At 41.9% G+C, this 21,518-nt stretch overlaps 1 protein-coding gene and 2 long non-coding RNA genes across 3 annotated transcripts; 2 read left to right on the top strand and 1 right to left on the bottom strand.

Annotated features, from left to right (window-relative positions):
• Positions 1-2,018: 2,018 nt before the first annotated feature.
• LOC119009484 lies at positions 2,019-2,885 on the bottom strand. Its single transcript, XR_005071742.1, has 2 exons — positions 2,745-2,885; positions 2,019-2,434 (listed from the first exon to the last, which is right to left on the bottom strand). It is a non-coding gene; the product is annotated as an uncharacterized LOC119009484 (long non-coding RNA).
• On the top strand, positions 2,864-14,309 carry trim8b (tripartite motif containing 8b). Its single transcript, XM_037080794.1, has 5 exons — positions 2,864-5,573; positions 11,363-11,458; positions 11,573-11,838; positions 11,952-12,067; positions 12,161-14,309. Exons 1-5 carry the CDS (start codon positions 4,968-4,970, stop codon positions 12,859-12,861), a joined length of 1,785 nt encoding a protein of 594 aa, XP_036936689.1. The 5' UTR covers positions 2,864-4,967; the 3' UTR covers positions 12,862-14,309.
• A 203-nt stretch (positions 14,310-14,512) lies between these two features.
• LOC119009485 lies at positions 14,513-21,486 on the top strand. Its single transcript, XR_005071743.1, has 3 exons — positions 14,513-15,109; positions 19,272-19,458; positions 21,354-21,486. It is a non-coding gene; the product is annotated as an uncharacterized LOC119009485 (long non-coding RNA).
• The last annotated feature ends 32 nt before the right edge of the window (positions 21,487-21,518 follow it).

Here is a 21,518-nt window from a genome sequence, read left to right as displayed (position 1 = left end):
GTTTCACCAAGCGTGAGCAATATTTAGTTTGAAATCATAAAAGCACAGAAAATCAGTAAATGATCACATTGGAGTTGATCAAATCAATTTTATTTTGAGACATTATTGCTTTGAAAATAACATGATAAAGCCATTAATTGATCATCAAAGTAGTTGCTAAATTATTTTTCTTGTCAGTCAGCTAATTCATTATATTTCACTGTTATTCTGTTTAATACATACTTTTCCTACTTTTTCACTAACGACACTTTTCTACCTTGCATTTGAAGCTACATTTCTAATGCAGTACCTGTAATGGAGTATTTTCATGATGTGTCATTGCCACTTTTACTTCAGTAAAGGGTCTGAACACTTCCTCCAGCACTGCCAGAATGAAATATCATGTTGTTTGTTTTGTTGCCATCATAAAGTGACCCAGCCCTCTGCTAGTTTTTATCCAGTCTTGACCAAAGTAATATGGAATGCACCTTAAGTCTCTGAGGGAGTAATACTAGAATATTACAGTCATATTTTCCTGCAACACCAACAGCAGAAACACACACTGAGCTGTGCAGCATTGCCCCAGAGGAACATCATGAGCGTCCAGGCCATTAACAGATGCAGTAAGCCTTTTAAGTATGATTTCCTGCCCTTCCTCCCCAGTTCGTCCCCCAGCTCCTCCCGGTTAAAACGTGACACACATCAGTTGTGTGACAGGTCACGTGACGGCCGTAGCATTGATCCGGAAGGAGGGAGGGGAGGGAGGAGGAGGGAGGGAGGGAGGAGGGGGAGGCTGATGTTGCCGAGAAACTGCATCAGGTCAGCCAGAGATAGCCTGAATCACACAGGAAGCTCAGCGATTCAGCTTCAAAATAAAGCATGATAGCCATGCAGTCCATGGTACATGAGTGTTGTTTTGTTACAAAGGAATAATCAATAATTCATAAATTCCCGAAAAAATGAGGCACATGGTAGAAGTCTCGCCTCCTCAGGGCTTCAAAGCAAGACAGAATCAAGGTATTCAACAAAGAAACAATCATTTATAGTGTACTGAGCATTTGGGCTCAATAGTATAACATTATCATGTTATGAGACTACACATTATTTTATATTCTGGGTGTCGTTACATTATGATATGACATAAGTGTCATCTTGACTTTATCCATTTTGCCATTATATCCACATTACTGATTATTATTCATCCAAATGTCGTTGTGTTAATATTTTGTTGAAGAACCGATAGCCATCCCTACAATTTTGTCGCAATATCAATATAGAAATATTTGATATTCATGCATTAACACAAATTCCTATTAACGCACGCACATTTTGACCCTTGGGCTGTTCCATAGTTTGGGAATTCAAGAAGTGATGCAGCAGTAATGTTGTTGGACGGCAGTAGAAACAAACCTCTTTGAGCTGAAGTGGATAAAGAAAAGGGTTTTTTGAATGGCACGCTCAGTTTCAAAGCCCTCCCTGATGATTCTCTCGACAAGAACAAAGTTATTTGCATTTACCATCGATGTGAACACTACATTGTGTTAGTGTTACTAAGGAGTGTGACATTCAGGTCAATATACCCGTCTGTTGTTGCTTGTTGGGTTTGAGTTTGCCATGTTGTGCTTTCAGCATGTTTTTTGAGCATGCAGTACCTTTGAGGTGATTCTGGGGAATATTATGGACAGTATTTGTCATTATTTTGGATTGTTGCAATAAGAATAAACATACATTTGCATAAAGCATATTTGTGAACTCCCGTGTTGATAAGAGTATTAAAAACTTGAAAAATCACTGTAAGGTACATTTAGAACAGATTAAAAATGTGCAATTCATTTGTGATAAATCAGAGTTAACTGTGGCCAAATATTTTATCGATCTTGTTTTTGCATATCCACCCACATGAGCATTCATATCCCAATATCCCCAACTAGTTTTTAGAAGAATCAGAATCAGAATTGCTTTTGCTGCCCAGTAAATTTACACATATGAGGAATTTGCTGTGTTCGGCAGGTGCAAAGCAACAAACAATACAAAAAATATGTAATTAAACTTTATAAATATAAATAGAGTGTGACCATTTTTTAAAGTAGGTGAAGACTGTCCTGATTTGTCCAGTAATACAAAAAGTTTGACCTAGATTGCGCAAGGTCGCAGTAGATACTGATATTGCAGTGTACAAAATAAGCGCATCTGATTACTAAAACTTATTTTATATTGTATATAGTAATTCATGTAATATAAGTGAAGGAGGGTGGAGGGGGATCACTGTCAGTGGAGGTCACGGGCCTTGTTGATGAGGCAAGTTGCAGAAGGAGAGAAACTCTTCTTATGGTTAGAGGTTTTGGTCCTGATGGAGTCCTTCCAGAGGGGAGAGTCTCAAAAATTTGTGTCTGGGACAGGAGGGGTCGGCAGCTATCTTACCTGCACGTCAAGGAGACCTTGATGCGTGCAGCACCTGGAGGGATGGCAGATTGCAGCCGATCACCTTCTCAGCAGAGCAAATAGATAGATAGTTTATTAATTCCAGAGGGGAAATTAGGTTATCAAAGCAGGGGGTACATTCAAGTACAAACACAACCAAAATCCAATGCAAATATAGAAACAATAAAGTACTATACAACATAAAATAACAACAAGATACTATATAACAAAATGCTTAAGTAATTAAAAATAACAGGTGAGGTAAATACATTAGAATGATGAGGTATCGAGGATTAAAGGTAAACAGAACATAAAGTGCAGGAGGACATGGTGCAGTTGCTGACCTCTGCTCTTGCTCTCAACCTGGGGCTTTATTTTGAAAAGCCCCACCGGAAGTGTCGCGTCACCGTGGTGCCATTGATTCTGGTTTTGGAGAGCAGTCCAGCTCGCCTGCATTCCTCCTCTCTCTAAAGCCTGACCGATAGAGACAGAGAAAGAAAGAGGAGGGGGGGAGAAAACACCAATTATTATTCACAACCGTGTTGGATTTTTATGAACCACGAAGCCGACTCTCACCGGACACACCGAGCCGAGAAAACCACGACAGAACCAGCACGTCGAACTGCTCCTGCCGCTTCTGGACCTACAATAGCGACAGAAAAGGCGTGTTGTTCCTGTTTAAAGACGGGACTTTGGCGTTCATGTGTCTGTAGGTCAGCTATCGAAAAGCAGCGTTGGTGAAGCAGCCTCTCCACGGCGGATATCTCCCTTTTTTTTTTTCCTCTCTCTCCTTTAAAAAAAAAAAAAAAAAAAAAAGAGGATTTGCAAGATGGCTGATGACAGCTACCCCTAACAAGGACAGAAAAAGCGACGTCCCCTTTAAGATTAGCAGGGTATATTTTTGTATTTCTGTGAGTTAAAATATTTAAATATGGCTGCTTTTTGAATATAATGACCGTAGCTCGCGTTAGCCACCGCTGAAAATAGTGCCAAAAATCTTTGTGTTTATCTGTACCTGTGCTTGTGGTAGAAAATGGTGAGGTGACGTCTGAGGTAATTTACACGATTTAACCGAGATAAGGAAGTAGGGGGGAGGAAAAAATATGTTGTTGGCTAAAGGCTGAGGCGACATTAAGGTAAATAAGGTGGAGACCTAAGTGAAAAGAGGCCGGAGGTGGATACAAGGATAATACTAATAATCTGGTGGGTCCGGAGATATTTGATAGATGTGTCGGAGGGGGGAAACCAAAAGGCTCCGCAACAGCAGCCAACATTCCTGCGGATCCTAAAACCCTTTGTTTTGTGCGCAGGAGCTGGACTCGACCATTAAAAACGATTAACTATGCAGTAAACAGGCTCGAAAATGATGGCTCGGGTATGATTTTCCTGTCTAATGAGATTATAAGGGCCTTTGTTGTCGACAGAAAACTGGTAGAGAGAGAGGAAGGAGAAGGAGAGAGAGAGAGAGAGAGAAAAAAAAAAGCCGAGGCCTTGTGTACAGATATGCGAGCTGCTGTGCCACATAGCAGGCGTTATTCATCAAATGGAGATGTCGCTTTTATGTGGAATCGAAGGGCTGGAGGTGGCTGTGGTGTCCATCTGACCTGTAATACTGCTTTTGTCGTCTGACTGCCATACCGTCGCTGGTTGTATGTATAATTAAATTGCAGGTGGAGGCTGCTCGGAGACTTATTTATGATTCAGCGGACAAAAGCATTGCGCTGCGTTGTGATTATTGAAGGGAGTCAAGCGTCCTTGAGGTCCTGATAAAAAAAACAGATTCAGGTTTTTTGTGGGTTTTTTTTGTTCTTTTGTTTTTTTTGTTTTGTTTTACAAGAAGAGAGAGGGCTCTGTGTGTGAATACCAATCAGGGTGTGGACCCGGAGCCGTCCCTTTTTTTCTCATGGGTTTTTTCATGCTTGGTTTGTTGGTCTGAATTGGTCCACAGTCAATCATAATCCGGCATTGGAAGTGAAGGTAAGGGCCTGAGCAGGCAGCAAGAAAAGGGATCAAGTGTCTTTTCATGTGCTAGACAGAGATTGATTCACCTCATGGTCATATGAGTGAGTGGTTAGGTGTTTAGTTCTCTGTGCCTTGTTCGCATTTCATGGTTTACCTGTAGCTTGACAGGCTTTTTAGCTTCCTGTAGGCCTATAAACACACACAAGCTATAAAGGCAGGCCCACTGTGTGTGTGTGTGTGTGTGTGTGTGTGTGATTGTGTGTGTGACTTAGAGGAAAGGAAAGCACCGTTTACTGTAATCTGTATAACGTCAGCCCCTGCTGTTGTGTGTTGAAATCAACAAGGTGTTGTCATCCCCTGAAGCCTTCTCTGGTCAGTTTTCTGGAATTTGCCTTCATGCTGCAGCAATAAGCAATACTCGTCGTCTGTCAGGGAGACTCGTCTAATTTGGTCACAAGGGTTGAAATCCACAGGACAGCATTGCGTCTGTTTTTATCTTTTTTTTTTCTTTTTCCTCCCCAAGACTAATTTTTGAAAGTGTCAGGTTTCTTTGCGAGGACAGAGAGACAGAGGCCTCAAGGTCTGGTAGAAGTGGAAAATAGTGTATGCCTGCCCGCACCATGATGGCCTCTGACATGGCTGAGACGTGGAGGAACTGTTTTGAGGAGGAGCTCATCTGCCCCATCTGCCTGCACGTGTTCTCAGATCCCATCCAGCTGCCCTGCAAGCACAACTTCTGCCGGGGCTGCATCAGCGAGGCCTGGGCCAAAGACTCCTCGCTGGCCCGCTGCCCCGAGTGCAATCATGCTTACACACAGAAGCCCAGCCTGGAGAAGAACCACAAACTGTCCAACATAGTCGAGAAGTACAACGCCCTGAGCGTGGAGAAGGCAACCACGCCGGTGCTGCAGTGCATCCTGTGCCGCCGAGGCCCACCACTCCCCGCGGTCAAAGTCTGCCTGCGTTGCAACGCCCCGTGCTGCCAGTCCCACGTCCAGACTCACCTGCAGCAGCCCTGCTCGGCCCTCGGGCACCTGTTGGTGGAGGCCGAGGCGGTGAAGGCCTGGACCTGCCTGCAGCATGACGAATACAGGCTTTACCACTGCGAGGCCGAGCAGACAGCGGTGTGTCAGTACTGCTGCTTCGCCCGCTGCCACCCCAGCCACGGCCATGCGGTGACTGACGTGGAGCTGAGACGCAACGACATCAGAGTAAGGATCATTTTATACCATATAAACACATTCATTCACTCCTTATTTCTGCTCAGGGTGGAGTCACACTCTGTCACATTGGGACAAGAACTAAATTACAGCCAGTAGTTTGACTTCATTCTTGATGTCAGACTAGAGCTGCACCAGTTAATCCATGAAGTGTCAACTGTTAAATGAATCGCCATCAATTTTGATAGCGTAGTAATTGGTTTGAATAATTTGTTTAGGAAAATGAAGTTAAAATTATCTTATTCCAGCATCCGTGACAGCAAACTGATGATGTTTTGCTTGTAAACAAAACACAACATTTGCGGACGTCATCTTTGGTTTTGGGAAACACTCATTGACATTTTTCAACATTTCCTGACATTTTATGAACCAACAACTAATTTAATCCACGAGAAGATAATCGACCTATGTAGCCCTTTATCAGATATCAGCTATTCACTTGATTTAGTCCATCATCAGGTGATGACCTGCAATTATTTTGATCAGCCTTAAGTCATTTTCTTAAGAAATACTGGCAAAAACTCTCTGGTTCTAGCTTCTCTTTTCTGTGATGGTAAACACTCTCTTTGGGTTTTTGAATGTTGGGCAAGCAAAGCTACATATTAGAAGACCTCACTGTGGGCTCTGCGAAACTGCTGGAAAAGAAAGTAATCAGTAGATTAATAGATAATGAAAATATCCGTCAGCTGTGGCCCCGCGTGCATGAACTTGCCAATTAATCAGTGATCAATTAAGTACCAAAATGAAGCTGTCTGCATTCATCATCACAGAAGTCAGGGAGGTCATTTTTCATCCACTTTGTAGTCGTCAGGCAGACATGACCAGAACAAAGGGTACATTTTAATGTCCTTCTCTGCCAAATAAAAGACATTAAGCTGAGACTTCTGGGTACAGAGCTGCCATTATCCTTTTCTCAATCCTAGAATCACTTTACTCAATCAAAACAGAATTTGTCTTTTTTTTTTTTTTTTTTCAAAATTGCATTTTGAGTGTTTTTTTTATTTAGTCCCTGTGTGAGAGTCCTGTGCATTTTTCAGTTGTGATCCACTCCAGCCTCCGTTCTCATCTGTTGGAATGACAAACAATGCAGTCGAGGGTGGAACAATGAGGGGCCCTCAGAGGGCCTTATCTCCCCAGCACAGGTGCATCCTAGCCCAGGGATCGCCAGTTGTGAGGGAGGGGTGGGAGTGGAGACGAGGGGAAGGGGGATTAAAGTGATTTGTCACTTGATTCTGTGGTCTACTTGGGGTTTTTTATTAACCTCTTGCCTTCCTGGGGGTTTGGTGCTGCTGTGGAAGGTTCGAGAAGAGGTCGGGTTGGTTTTCCTCCCCCTTTTTTTTCTGTTTTTTAAAGGGGCGTATGACAGAGTGGTTTAGTCAGAGAGAGAACAGGCTGACTGACTTATGTAGTTCACCCTACACCCCTTTTTAGGTGTCAACTGTGTCATGCTTGGGTATATTTCCTGTTGGTAATGCTATGACTCAGCTTTATGTATTGTTAATTGGTCACCTGGGGCTCACGAAGGGCCGTCGGTTGGAACCTGGTCTGAATTTAGAAGCTGTGCTACAAAGATCGTTCACATTTAAAGCTTTTCTGACGTCATCTATAATCAGGCTGATTGATTCTGGTTTTGGTCCAGGTATTATATTTACCTCTGAAAAATGTGACGCAATATCAACTGATAGTCCTTTTTTTAATAAAGCATAATGACATCAAATAAAGAAAAACGTTCTTATGGGGAGTCCACATTTTTTCCTCCCTGATATGATTCAGATACCTGAACTTTGTCAACACAACATTCCAACATTTTAGGCAGCATCAGAAAAGCCCTAGTTGATACCATTTAAAACCTGTTAGTAAACAATCTAATGGCATCTAATGCTATAGTGATAAATCAGCAGGGTCGATGCATCAGCTGATCGTAGCTTTCAACAGATATATCCTGGCTGACGAATAACAAGAAAACACTCTACTACAAAATGCCAAGTGCATCATTAGAAACTGGGGTAGGGCTGCGTGCTATAACATGCTAACATGCTGATGGTACACAGGCACCCACCTTCCTCCCCCACATCCTGTCAGTCAACCAAAAGAGGCCTTTTCTATGGTAACAGGACACTAATTCCTGTTCTTAGAGCAATTGGTATGGCGCATCATTTATTCATGAAGATCTAGGTTAGCGAGTATTGATAACACTATTACTATTGCGTAGTTAGCTCGGCTAACACAGACTAAAGAATTTAAAGTGCCGCTGGTGTGAAAGTGTTTTAGTCTTAAACCTAAGCAGGACTGCAACTAATTATTTATTATTTTCAGTATTAGTTAATCTGAAGACTATTTCCTTCATCTATGATTTGATTTTTTCATCAAAATTGTCGAAAATGCTCATCATACCAACCGGCAATTCAAGCCGACATCTTGTTTTGCACGGCCAGCAATCTAAAACAACAGAGATAACCAATTTACTACCTTGAAAGTCAGAACAAAGGCATCAGTCCAGACATTGGAGAAGCTAGAAACAATCGATAAAATGGTTTTAATCAAGTGTTTGTATGATGTTACAGGGTTACTGGGGAGTTAATGACACTTCTCATACATTTATCGTCAGCCTCAAAATACTATTGATATATTATATTGATATTCTGTATTTCTCTACTGCAGTTTCTTCTTACATATTGACTGACATATCTACAGATATTGATTAGATATGTAAAAATAAAATGTTAAAAAAAATGCCAATATATCCAAAACACAGGGCAGCGAGTACCATATTTATAATGAGTGTGATCATTGTTTGGGCCGTCTGCTGCTAAATAAATTCTTCACAAGACAGAAGTGTTCAGAATCACCTCTGGTGAATATTTTCCTGGAGGAATCCTCTGAAAAATAATCTCATCACATTGTCACATTGATAATCCATTAATCCATCATCATTTTTAGATATTTTTCCTCGTGGTTACAAAGACATCCCCCCCTGTTGAATGCTATCCAGGAATGCACACACACACACACTCAAAAACACACTCACACCACTCTTCTTGTCCGTCAGCCCCCCCACCAAATTCACCTCACTCACACCATCCACCCGCCACTCCAGGCGAGGACCGACCTTCCCTCTGGCTCTGCTTTGGTGTCTCTGATGGAGAAGACACTGCTGTGAAATGACAGCTAAAGAGCACCCTACCCTCTTTATACCCCCACTCTCCCCCCTCTCCCTCCACTCCCCCCCTCCCCCAAAGGTGTCCCATACATTTAGTTGCCACCCCCCTCTGGGAGGCTTCGGCTCCTTCGACCCTGTTTTTCCCCTGGCTTCTGCTTGGAGCCTAACTCAATCAATCAGCACAACCAGGTCACAGTCCTGGATCTAACCATGCCAACTGTGTGTGTGTGTGTGTGTGTCTGTGAGAAAGATATCTAGGGCAGTGGTTCCCAACCATGTGCCACAGAGGCCCAGGAGTGTGCAGGTTTTCATTTGGAGCTCTACAGCAGCTGATCACTAATGATAAAATCAACTGCTGTCTGAGTGGAATCATTGGACTGTAGTGGTGGTGGTGATGATGATGATGATCAGTGTTGGGAAGGTTACTTTGAACTGTAATAGATTACAGATTACTACTTTCTGGCAATCTACTTCTACAATCAATTAAAGGAACTATTTTGGTAATAGTCTATTCATTTCAGACATTTTTCAAGTGTCAAACATTTAGTGGTTTCAGCTTCTTACATGAGGAGTTGCTGCATATATTTGTCATTTATGATCATTAATGAAGAGTCTTCGGGTTTTTGACAGTTGGTTAGACAAGAAAAGCGATTAAAAGACGTCACTTTGGGCTTGGGGAATTTTATAAATGATTAATCGTGAAAGTAATCATCAGATCATGTGTCTAATTGTTTGTTTCAGCCCTACAAGTTACCCAGGTGAGGATGGAATATTTAATGCAACATATTTCATTACTTTTTGATAACTCTCCTAACAAACTGTTTTTAAATTGGGAAGTAAGCCTCAATAAAACAAATATGTAGCCTACAGGACAGACAAAATATGGAGTTAAAGTCAGAGCGAGTAATGTGCATCGATGGTGTCACAATCAAATATGTCCCACTGGATTTTGTTGACCACTGAAAAAGATACAAAATAAAAAGCATTAATGTTATACTCTACATGTTAGCTTTTTACTGAAGATAATTTATATTTCAACCAACATTTGGATTTAGTATTTTTAATTTAATGACTTTTTTTACTAGAATTGATTAAGAGTACAGTTACATTTATTTTGTTATTTTGATTACATGTAAGTAGTTTCCTGAACAACAGGATGATGATGATGATGATGATACTGAGGATGAAGATGTATGTAAACAGACGTTCAGCATGTGAACAACAACAGATTATTGACTTGTGGGATTAGTTACTGATTTAATCTTCCTTTCTAACCATAATTTAATAAAACATGTCTCGCTCTTCAGATGTGTTTTTTTTTTTTTTTATCTTATGCGATAAATAAATAACCTAGCTGTTGAATAGGGATGTGAATAATGAATCATTAATTGATTAATTATTTAATAATTTTACCCATTTAAAAATGTATTAACTGACCAGATGAGCACAAATACATTATAAAGCATTTTGTTTTACTTCTCAGACTTGATTAACATTACATTTTAGTCCGTATGGGCTGGATTGTGTTGGGCCAGTTGTTTAATAGTGACAGTAGGAAGCTCTGCAATTAAAGTGAAGTCTTTATTTTATGTTATTTTATTTATCTTTAAAGTACTTGTTGTTTACTTTATCGGTTCATTCAGCTCCTTCTTTGCATCTAACAAAGATCATGTCAGTAGTTAAAACAGTTTTCTAATGGAAAAACGTTCAAAATATTTCATATTATTTATGATTAATTGATCATTTATTGTAAATGCACTTGACTGTTAGTTAGAAATGTCATCTCTGGCTCTGGGGAATTACAAGCACCCTTTTTTTCCTCTGTTTTCGACATGTTAAACACAAAAGACCAAACTAATCAATCAGTAGCGACATTAATCTGCAGATTAATCAACACTGAAATAATCGTTGGTTCGGCTCACCGGCACTGTATTATTTTCGTCTGTGCCATCTTATCAACAAGCTTCTCATTCATTAGATGTTGATTGAGGATTATTCATATCTCGCATTAAATATTAATAACATGAAGGATTAGTAAATCTGTGTCAATGACATTCCTACTGTGAGACAATGCAGAGAGCGACATAAAGGATCGTCAAGCTCGCATGAAGCCGTTAATTATGTTCTTTTATTTTTATTTATTCTGACCGTGGTGGGCATCTGAGTGTGGCCCGAGCATGCGTGTGCTGTTGTTGCAGTTGCAGTCATCATCCTTGAAATAACAAGCGTTGTTGCCACAACATTGCAGAGCAGCAGCCACTGCTGCTGTGAAAACATGTGCATCTTTGAAAGTACGAGGAGGAGGCGCACTGAGGGGGGAGTAGAAAGAGGAGAGCTGCTGGAGCTTTCTCTGCCTCCGTATGCCCATTTATTTATCTGTGCTCGCTGCCCCCAGCTCCCCCAGCATTAGTCCTCTCTCACTAATGCAAACACAAAATAGCTGTTGGTTGCTATGACAGCACACCCTCCCTCCCTCCTCCCCCACAGGGATTGTGTGTTCGATGGAGACTAAATTAGCCGGCTCCCGGATTCTAATATCTCCGGCATGGGGAGGGGATGCTAGTGGCTAGCTGAGGTCACAACTTCCCAAAGGTTAAGACTTCTCTTTCTCTCTCCACAGCAAAGCCTCCTCAGGCAGCAGGAGCGTGTGGAGGAGCGAGTGCAGGAGATCGAAGAACAGCTCTGCAAACTGGACTCTGACAAGTGTGTGGTGGAGGTATGTTCTGCTCCGTGGGCGTAAAAAGCAACTGCACACATTTTCAGAGATTCTAAACGCTGTTGCGTAACACAAAGGAAATTCTGAGTGGACTGATGTTTTGTTTCTCTACAGGACAGGGTGTGTGAGCTGAAAGAGGAGGTGCGTCTGCAGTACCAGCGGATGCACCAGCTCCTGGAGGAGGATCTTGGTCGGACACTGGAGGCTCTGGATCGGGCTCAGGCTCGGTTCTGCCAGGAGAACGCCGCCCAGGTGTTGGCTCTGGGCGAGCAGCGCCACGAGGCCCAGAAGCTGCTGAGCTCCATCCACACAGCCTTCAGTAAGGCGGAGGAGCTGAGCTTCATGAAAAACACCAAGCCTGTTAAAATCCTCACAGACAGGTGAGGGAGAAGCTGACGGAGTTCTAAAATCAAGTTTTTTTTTCAGCCCTTGGGTCTATAATTTGATTTCAAGCTGACTTCTTATCTCGCTTGTCTCTTGGCTCTTGTTGCAGGTCTCAGGCATGTGTGGGCAGCAGTCTCCCTCCTTATAAAGTGGGGAATCTAAACTCCAAACTGTTCCTCTCTGAAATCTCAAAAAGAGAGAAGAGCTTGAAGAGAACCCTGGAAGGTAAGATCTCAGACGGATCCAGGACATTACTGTCAGGAGTGTGTTTTTATCTTAATTATCCTCTGACTTCCCATCTTTTCTCTCCTCTCTCAGCTCCCCTCACCCCTCCCTCGACCTTCCTGCAGTCTGTTCCTGCATATCCCAGCGGTCAGAGCTCCGGCTCTGGAGCCGAGAAACGGAAACATTCCACTGCCTTCCCAGAGGGGAACGGGAACGTCGGAAAAAACGCCACTCCAGGTTTCAAGGACTCCTCCTCCTCTTCCTCGTCCTCTTCTTCGTCGTTAGCCAAACAGCCCTACCTGGGCTCGGGCTCAGCCTCCGGAGAGGGCCAGTCCACCAATCAGCAGCCTCTCGGCCCCTGCGGCCCACCTCACATCAGCGAGAGCGGCGGGACAGGAAGCGCAAGCGGCTCTCTGACCAACCACCATTCAGGCTCCGTGTTTGGCTCCTCGCACTTTCCTCCCGGAGGCAGCAGCTCCTCGCACTCCTCCCAGCAGGCCGTGCTGCCTCAATACGGCGGCCGGAAGATCCTGGTGTGCACGATGGATAACTGCTACTGCTCTGGCGTGCCCTCGGTGTCGGGCCACCGCAGTCATCCCCCATACCCGCGATCTGGCTCTTTCCCCTGGGTCAGCGCCCAAGACTACCCACCTCCTCCCGGCTTGGCCTCTGGAGGTCCGTCCATGCAGGGCTTGGCAGTGAGGGACTGGATAGACGCCTCACAGACACACAGACATGCAGATTTCTACGGGCTGTATGGGCAGCCCTCGACAAAGCACTATGTCACCAGTTAACAGAGTAGACACACACACACACACACACACACACACACACACACGGATATAAAGACAGGCACCAAAATAGCACACCTTTACCGAATTATTAACCGGAAAAAAACACGTAGTTATACAGCACACACATTCAGATATTAAAGTCTATAAACACACACACACACACACACAGATCTAGAACATGTATACACGTTCGGGGGCAGGGTTGATCTCTTTGTCTTTTTATTTCCTTTATTTTTAGTCAGTGTTTCATGTAGTGTATTATACGTAAAAATGCATAAACAGCCGCTCACTCTGGCACAACTTAGCTCAGCATTTCACACACAGACAAGAAACGAGAGAGGCCCGAGAGGAAAGTACGACATGCGTCTTTTTATTTATAGGGCAGGAGATGGATTGATAGAAAACAAACTTTTATTAGGAAATCTTCTCATGCCTCTTTGTGGCTTCTCACCAACGCTAAAGGGAAAAGAGATAATACCAAGCAGTTTTGACCTTTCCAGTTTAGCGCCTCATGTTTCTCTGATATAATCACCCCTCCAGTTGTACTGAGGTCAATTGCCTTATGTTATTAGCATCATATTTTTCTCTGCCCAGCTCACTTTGTTTGATAGATCCTTTAAAAAAGGGACTGCGGTCCCTGTGGCGTCTCTTGATTTTTATCGTCATGGCACTTCTTCCTTTCTTTGCCGAGTTCAGGGATGGATCGTACGGCTTGAACACAAAACGCTCTTCCATGGAACACCCACAATGCACTTGTGGACGCCTTGTTATGCCTGGACTACAGATGCTGACACGCAGGGGGACACTAGAGCTGCATCTCAAGGAGTTTTGGGAGTTTAGCCCTCACTCCTAGCGCTCTCTTCCTGCTGCCAGGCTTCCCACAGGACAGAAATCTTCTGACAAAGACTGTTTCCATTTAGTAATTACAAGACTTTGTGTTATTTGTAGGTTTCATGCTTGTTTAGAGAGACTCTTTGATTTAAGAGAAACAGGCAAGACTGGACAGACCAAACCAATCAAGCATCTGGAGGATCTGATGATGCTGTAATTGTACTTCCTGCAGGGCAAAGATGTCACTTCCTCTCAATAAGCACACGAGCTCTTGGCTTCCTGTTTGCAGCTGAAAGCATGCAAGGAAGAGTTTTTTAAAGCACTCAAAAGAAGAACAATGGGGGGATAAAAATGTATGCAGTTTTAAAATGAGTGTATGAAAGAAAAGAAGAAGGGCGGGAGGACTCTTTTTTCATGAACCTTTTCTAAAAGAACAACGACTGGACTGCGAGATGTAAGCAATTGTCACCATCCTAAAAAGGAGCTGTTCCAACAGTCAACAGAAAGAGGAAAAAAATGACATAAAAGTATCTTTTTTTGTAAATATTTTGTGAAATGGAAAAATTACAGACGTGATTTGGAGAAGGGTTCCAAATAAACGAACAAATTTAAACCAGTCTCTGCTGTTAATTCTGTGCAAATCCTGTTTTTCTAATGTTGGTTTAAAAAATAAGGGTTTCATATTTTAATTATTTTGAATAAATCCCATGAAAAGACCAAAACCATCAGTGCATTAGTCCTGAAATACTTACCGACCCGTTGCTTCAGTCAATAATTGTTGGTTTTGGTCTTTGTGATTAATGGGACATGTTTGAAATAAGACAAATCTAGACTCTCACCACTCATATTTAATTATCACACAGAATCTCTGCCTCTGTTTCGTGCTCGGTGTTTCTTTCCAGTCATCCCAACACAGTCATCTGCTCACTCTTCATATGACTTTTAAGATGTAGCAGCATCCTCCCACTTGTTCCCTGACATCAAACCTTCTCTGCTCTTCCTTCGTGAACATGCAAATAATCTGCGTGGCTGCCTCTTTGACACATCGTGTATTTGGTGTTTTGTTCTTTCCAAAGAGACATTAACAGAAGGACAAACCCTTATTCAAACAAAAACTTTAAAACATCTCTGCGTCTACCCAGCACAATCAGTGCTCATGGGTCTGTGTGGGCGGAGGCCCGCAGAGAGAAAACAGGATGGAGAGAACGAGTCTTGAGATGAGTAGTAGGTCAGAGTGTTTGTTCCCTTCAGCCTGATTAAGCTGTTGCATTACTGCTTCACCCAACCCAGAACACTGAGCCTCCAGTTCATTCAGACAGCAGGGATGATCCTCACGTGTGTTTGAGGGAGTGAACGGGGAATGGAGATTGAGAAAGACTTGAAATCTGCTGACAAAGTGAAGGTTCGAGGTCATGAGGTACGATCGAAAGCCCCAGAACAGGGAGGGTAAAAGGACCTTATTGTTTTGGGAAAATGTGCTTGATCCCAGTCCTGTGTTTGTCAGGTAAATATGAAAAAAGGAGGTATTGTGTAGCTTAGCTTAGCACACAGACTGGAAATGGGTGAAAGAGCTAGCCAACAAAACAAAATCTGTCTTTGAGCACGAAACCTTTCATGAAACCACTGTGCGTCCTTTCTCTTAGTCCTGAATTAATAAATGGCTAGTAAGAGGGCTAGCTGTTTCCCTCTACTTTCAGTACTTATGCTAAACTAGGCTAACTAGCAGTACCCTGCTGGAAAAAGAGCAGCATGTGTTGTGTTTTGGTGCTGGTTTTTGTGCTGGTCTATGCTGGTTTTTTCAGCAGGGTACCCTTGTATTTAGTGGACAGTTATTTGAGTGGTATCTGTCTCTTTATCTGATGCTCAACATGAAAGTAAATTATTCCTTCACTGGGATTTTTGCAATGAGTTGAAATTAGCATGAAGATGGCAAACAGCTAGCTTGAACACAAGACATATCTGCCTACCAACATTTACCATCAGTAAAAAATGAATTAACCAAACAAGATACAGTATGTTTAGTAGTAACCTGTAGACTAACCAGTGTTAGCTGTTTCCTCCTCTACTTGCAGTATTTATGTTAATCTGGGCTAACTAGCTGTAGCCTTGTAGCCTCAAGACCACTTTGAGAGCACCGCCAACTAATAAAAGCGGTTATTTTTTGTACATCAGGACATTTTAAGCCAAAACACGGTCACTTTGTAACCCCTTATCGAGTGTGTTCCTGTGCTGAAACATAACCAGACCTTGTAAAAGGTAAAACCGAAATTTAAAGTTGAAAGTTACCCTGTTTTTTCAGATACGTACCAACATTTATCCTGGAGATGGGGTTGTGTGAGATTGTTATTTAGTTAACTGTTTCCTTGGATGGTAATTAACTCACAGCCTCAGTCTTAAAGCCTTATCATGGATTCAGTCTCCTTGAAGGGGAAATCTGAGCGTATACTCTTCTATTACATCTCCATCTGCTGATGAACATCATGTGACTTGAGAGCACCAAACCAGCTGCTAAATGAACCTCGTGGAGAGATTTTGTCACCTTTAGTTTCCAAAGCCAAGAATGAACTTTAAAGGTTTTCTTGTGTTCATTGAAGTTTGTTAGTTTGAGTTTCTAAACGCCTTGGCTTTCCCTCTGACGCCAATCTGTGGTGAACGTACACGTAAAAACAAACATTTTAAATCACACTGCTTCTTCTCGCTCCACCCTCGTCTCGTACTCCCACCTCTTTCCTCTCTCTCTCTCTCTCTCTCTCTCTCTGGTGGAGTCTGATGTGCTGCCTTTTCTTTTTTTTTTCTCACGTCAGCAAACCTCAGCAGAGTCGCTGGCAGCCAAGAGCTGTGGGGTCGGAGGTGCAGCATAAATTACAGCACTGCTTTTCTATCTTTCGCTCTCTGACACACACACACACACACACACACACACACATACAAACACTGCATCCCTTTCACTCCTGACACACACACATTTTCTCACACTTGCGCACACAGCTGTTCCACAGCTGTCTGACCCATGAGGAGAGAGAAAGGCAGTAATTTGGTCGCCCAACATCTCTGATATGTATCTCTGACACACACCAACATGCTGTCTGGCTCCTTTAAATTGCACACACACACACACACTGTGAGGGGAAAGGCTTTCATCCACTAATGAAACCACCACAGAACTTTATGCTCTCTCATTTACAGCTTTTTTTTTCTTTTTTGAAAACACGGACATAAAACACCACAGAGACCACTAAAAAAGAAAATGGACTCTTATTATATTTTTTTTTAAAGCGTAGCATGAACACTTAAAGATATTTAATTATCCTCAATGCTCTTTATGGAGACAGTGTTTTCCACATTTTTGGAAAATATGCATAAGCTTGCTGAGACTCACAACAGAAGAACAATACCACTTTTACATCTGCTTAATATGAGGCTAGAGAGCAGCTGGTTAGCTTAGCTTAGCCTAGCACAAAGACTGTAAACAGGGAGAAACAACTAACATGTTAAAAAAAAATCTGCCCAGCATTAAATTATTATGTTGATCTGTAGACAAATCTGGGTTTAGAAACATCAATCAGCCATTCATAGAGCCTGAGATTTTTTAATTAGATTTTGGATGTATTTTATGTCGTAAAACAAAATGTGAAAATCTCTTAAGCCTGTGTTAACCACAAACCTTATAGAGTGTCGTGGTCTGTAGGCCTAAAACACGTAAATTAGTCACTTTCGGTTCCCTCGTCTCAAAGTCTGTGAGGTTTTTGAATTGATTTTGGATTAAAAGCCTGAAATAAGTTCTGTGTGTGTTACCACAGGTTTAAGATAATTACTGTATTTTGCTCTGCAACATAAAATACATGGTTAAATGTCCCATAGTTTAATTATAAGGCGCTTAAGTTAAAAAAAAAAAAAAAGGTGGTGCTAACAAGATGGCTAAACGAGGCTACAGAGGCTGTCGGGGACACTAATCCGTCTTTACAGGACGACTTTAGTTACAAACTGTTCTAACTCTGACTTCACAACTTGTACATTGATCAGTTTATAGAAAACGTGTATCGTAGTTGTGTATAATGATGCGCTTAGTAGTCTGTTGACAGCCTAACGTTAGCTTTTTACTTCTAGCGATTTAATTTACGCTTCGAAAATCACAAAAGTGGAGTTCATCTGTGGAGATTATCTTGCTCAGCAAAACATGTCAGCATCAGAAATTTTGTGTTTTCCACAGAGATTATTTTTCGGCAATAATCCAAAATCCAATTCATAAATCTCACAGGCTTTTTGTCAAAGGAACCGGGGAGAAGCTAACTTCTGGGTTAGCCTACACAAATAAAGGCAAATGGAGACTCCAGGAAGTGGCTGCTCCTGGCCAGGAACCGTTCCAGCACACAGTCCCGGTGATAAAAGGTTTTTAAACTTTGGTTTTTGCACAGATTACCAGGCTAGTACGTGTTAATCAGTAAATTCAAGAGGTGAACTCCAGGGCCAGGCTAGCTCTTCCCCTCTGTTTACAGTCTCTATGCAAAGCTAAGCTAACTGGCTACTTGCTGTAGCTTCATATTGAGAGTACAGAGAGTGGTAGCCTGTTAAATCTCTCACTGAATTCTCACCAGAAGGCTAATAAGCATATTTCCCCCCCAGAAAAACTCTAAATGTACCTCTGAGGGCGTATCATAATGTCTTTTCCGTGGTGGTTTGTGAGAACATGAGAGGCAGACATGAGGAACAATAGCAGCACACTCTGTCTGTGTGAGAGGAGAGGAAGACCCGACAATGACGATCTTTGTGAGAGAAGAAGAAGAAGAGGCTGTTCGCAAGTCTCCGAGGCCCCTCCGAATCCATCACGTACAATGTTACACAGAGTAAAACACACAACATACTGTTCCTACAGCAGGAACACACTGTTAGATATACATCACCAGCTAATGTGACTGTGCTGACGGTGGTCTGGAGTTCAGTAACAACCCTGCTGGTGACAAAGACGACTTCCTCCGACTTTCAAATGACATTTTCAGCTGTGAGACAAGAGAGAATGGGTGTCTTAGTGCTGTAATGAGTAAGTTTTCTAATCATGTGGTAATAAAACACAGGGTTTACAAAGTATCTGATATTTAATAAGTCATAGCAAGACTGTTTTTTTTATGAACAAATCTAGTTAAAGATCAGAGCCAACCATTAATTTTTTCAGTTAATAAATATTGACCGAAAATGAACAGACTGACCATAGATTTTTCAAAATGTTGTGTTTTGTGAAATATTGTTGCATTTTGTGAAAATGTGTGTTTTCCACAATGTTGTTGTGACTTCTGAAATATTGTTGTTTTCCATAATGTCGCTTTTTTTCTGTGAAATTTTGTGTTTTCTAAAATGTTTTATTTTTTCTACAATGTTGTGTTTTCTAAAATGTTTTATTTTTTCTACAATGTTGTGTTTTCTAAAATGTTGTGTTTTCTAAAATGTTTTATTTTTTCTAAAATGTTGGGTTTTCTCAAATGTTGTTGTGTTTTCTAAAAGGTTTTGATGTATTTAAAATGGTGTGTTTTCTAAAATGTGTTGTGTTTTCTAAAATGTTTATTTTTTCTAAAATGTTGTTGCAGTTGGCTCTCGTTGAACTCGGGAAGCAGAGGCCGATAAGCAGAGCTTCATTTCAGGGAGTCTTTCTGTGTTCTTCTGGCTCTAAACACACTTTGGTGAGACCAGAGGCCGGCGGGGATGTGATGTTCTGGCAGCTTTGCCTGAATAAGCAATAAATGGATCGGAGCCGACTCCTAACTGGGCAGGAAGGTAATCAGACCACCACTCACGAGGGGCTCTCACGGTCCAACCGAACAAACCTGTGATAAAAAGCCAAAAGCAGCACAGATCTGAATCCAGTCTGAGCTGGACTGTGCCTCCATGGGAATTACACAAAGCATCAAATTAACCAAAGAACTGGACGTCAGATTCCTGAGGTGACTGTGTAAAGATGGAGGCAGTGCCCCAACGCCACAACTTAAAAGTCCTGTTACAGATCGTACCAATTACTGAAGTAATGCCCTTAAGAGTTTTATACATCTAAGGTCCTGAAATACCTGTCGGTTTATGGTAACGTTACAATACTTAAAGGAACAGTTCACCCACTAAAGAAAATTCAGTCATTATAGGCCACTGGCCATCATGCCAATGGAAAGTTGGGGAAGTTTTTAGTCCACAAAACATTTCTGGAGATTTACAACCATATTTACATTCTTGACGTGCGTTCAAGCTTGTGTACCTACTTCAGATGGGGTGTGTGCTAATATGTTTAGCTTAGCAGCTACGGTGAAGATTTCGCCTTAAAACGCGATGTAGGAGATGATATGTAGTCTCGGGACTGTGAGAGATTTGAGAGCTGTATGGAGTGATTTGATACTTTTTTTGGTTGTCGTTTTTTAAGTTTTAAAACAAGTCTCCATCTCCTTCAGTTGTTTCTGAGAACGCTGCAACGCTGATTTGCCGTGAAGCTCCAGAAATGTTTTGTGGAGGAATTCAGCTAATTTGGTGGCATATCAATGAATGTGAACTAACTGCACAAAGTCATACGGATATCATCATTGGTAAATTCATTCATAATTATACAAAATGTTGTTACTATTTTATTTATTTCAGTCCCATCAGAACAAGCAACGACCCCGCTAACTTGCAGACCACAGGTATGCAGGTGGTCTCATGTGTACCTGCAGCCCTCTCTGCCCTGGAGGGGGGGAGATTAGGTTAGTACATTCCAGTTAGTCTGTTCAGCTTCCCCTCCTGCTCAGCCTCTTACCCAACCGACCAGGTGGACACAGCACCACCTGCCTGAACCTGCTGCCTGCTAGAACAAACCAGATCAGATTTGAGACTGAGTGAACAGCAGCTGCTAGAAATATCACATTTACCTACAATCAATCACTCATAAGAGACAGCACATCAGCACCGTCAATAATAATAATAACACTATGTATAGTCATAATCAGTGGTGTCATTGAACCCACTTACTAATATTACTTGAGTGTTAAAAACAGTTGAATCAATGTTGGCTTTTTAATATTTCAAATTAATCCAGAGATCATTTTATCCCAGGCTAATCTTCAGTGAGGAAGTCAAACTTTTAAACCGTACCGGTCAGTGGTTTTCAAGCTTTTTGACCCTTTAATACGTCGTCGCTTCACAGGCTGAGCGTCTGAGAGGTTGTGAGCACTTCAATCAGAGTCATTTAACTTCTCAGAAAATCGTGTTTGAATGATTTTATGTCTGAAGCAGACAAAAAAAACTGTACAGTTGATCTTGAGGGTTCATTATTTACCTAAAAAATAGACAAATTTAGCCCAGCAGGTTCACTTCTGATAAAATTCAGAGACATTTAAGGCAATAAGTTTATTATTAAACTGTGAAATATCCTGTTACACATCTCTTCATAGCCACATTTGAATGATCAGTGCAAAAAGATGTGCGCGTAATGGCCAATATATTGATATCAGAGTGTTTCATTTTCTTCTCGGCCCCTTTTATTTCTTGTGTACCTTTTCTGAGTCAGTCTGGTATGAAGACAGTGTTCCTTGTTGAGTTGGTGCGTTTGAATTGTTGTGCTGATATAATAAGTCAAGATGCCACACACTTCAGAGTGCTCTTCAAAAGAGCTTTGTTTTCACACTGGGTTCAATGCTTTGTTAATTCAATAGAGCTGCTGTCTCCCATAAGGGCTTCTCCACCACCACATGCTCGGCTGGTGTCACGAACAGCTGACTCCACCTGCTACGGGTGTGCGACCACAAGAGTCCGATAGGATTACCCTGTCCCTGCGTGATCCTAGTGAACCCACAAAAATCAGTAAGACACTGGATTCA

Source organism: Acanthopagrus latus, chromosome 20 (assembly GCF_904848185.1).
Source record: "Acanthopagrus latus isolate v.2019 chromosome 20, fAcaLat1.1, whole genome shotgun sequence".
Lineage (NCBI taxonomy): Eukaryota > Metazoa > Chordata > Actinopteri > Spariformes > Sparidae > Acanthopagrus > Acanthopagrus latus.
Note: the sequence above shows the minus strand (reverse complement) of the source record. Positions and strands in the feature narration are given on the sequence as shown.

Bases quoted from the DNA above. Each gene is read 5' to 3' on its own strand.
- trim8b (XM_037080794.1), top strand. From the start codon at position 4,968: ATGCCTGCCCGCACCATGATGGCCTCTGACATGGCTGAGACGTGGAGG. The intron at 5,574-11,362 runs GTAAGGATCATT...CTCTCTCCACAG, and splicing joins TGAGACGCAACGACATCAGA to CAAAGCCTCCTCAGGCAGCA. The intron at 11,839-11,951 runs GTGAGGGAGAAG...CTCTTGTTGCAG, and splicing joins GTTAAAATCCTCACAGACAG to GTCTCAGGCATGTGTGGGCA.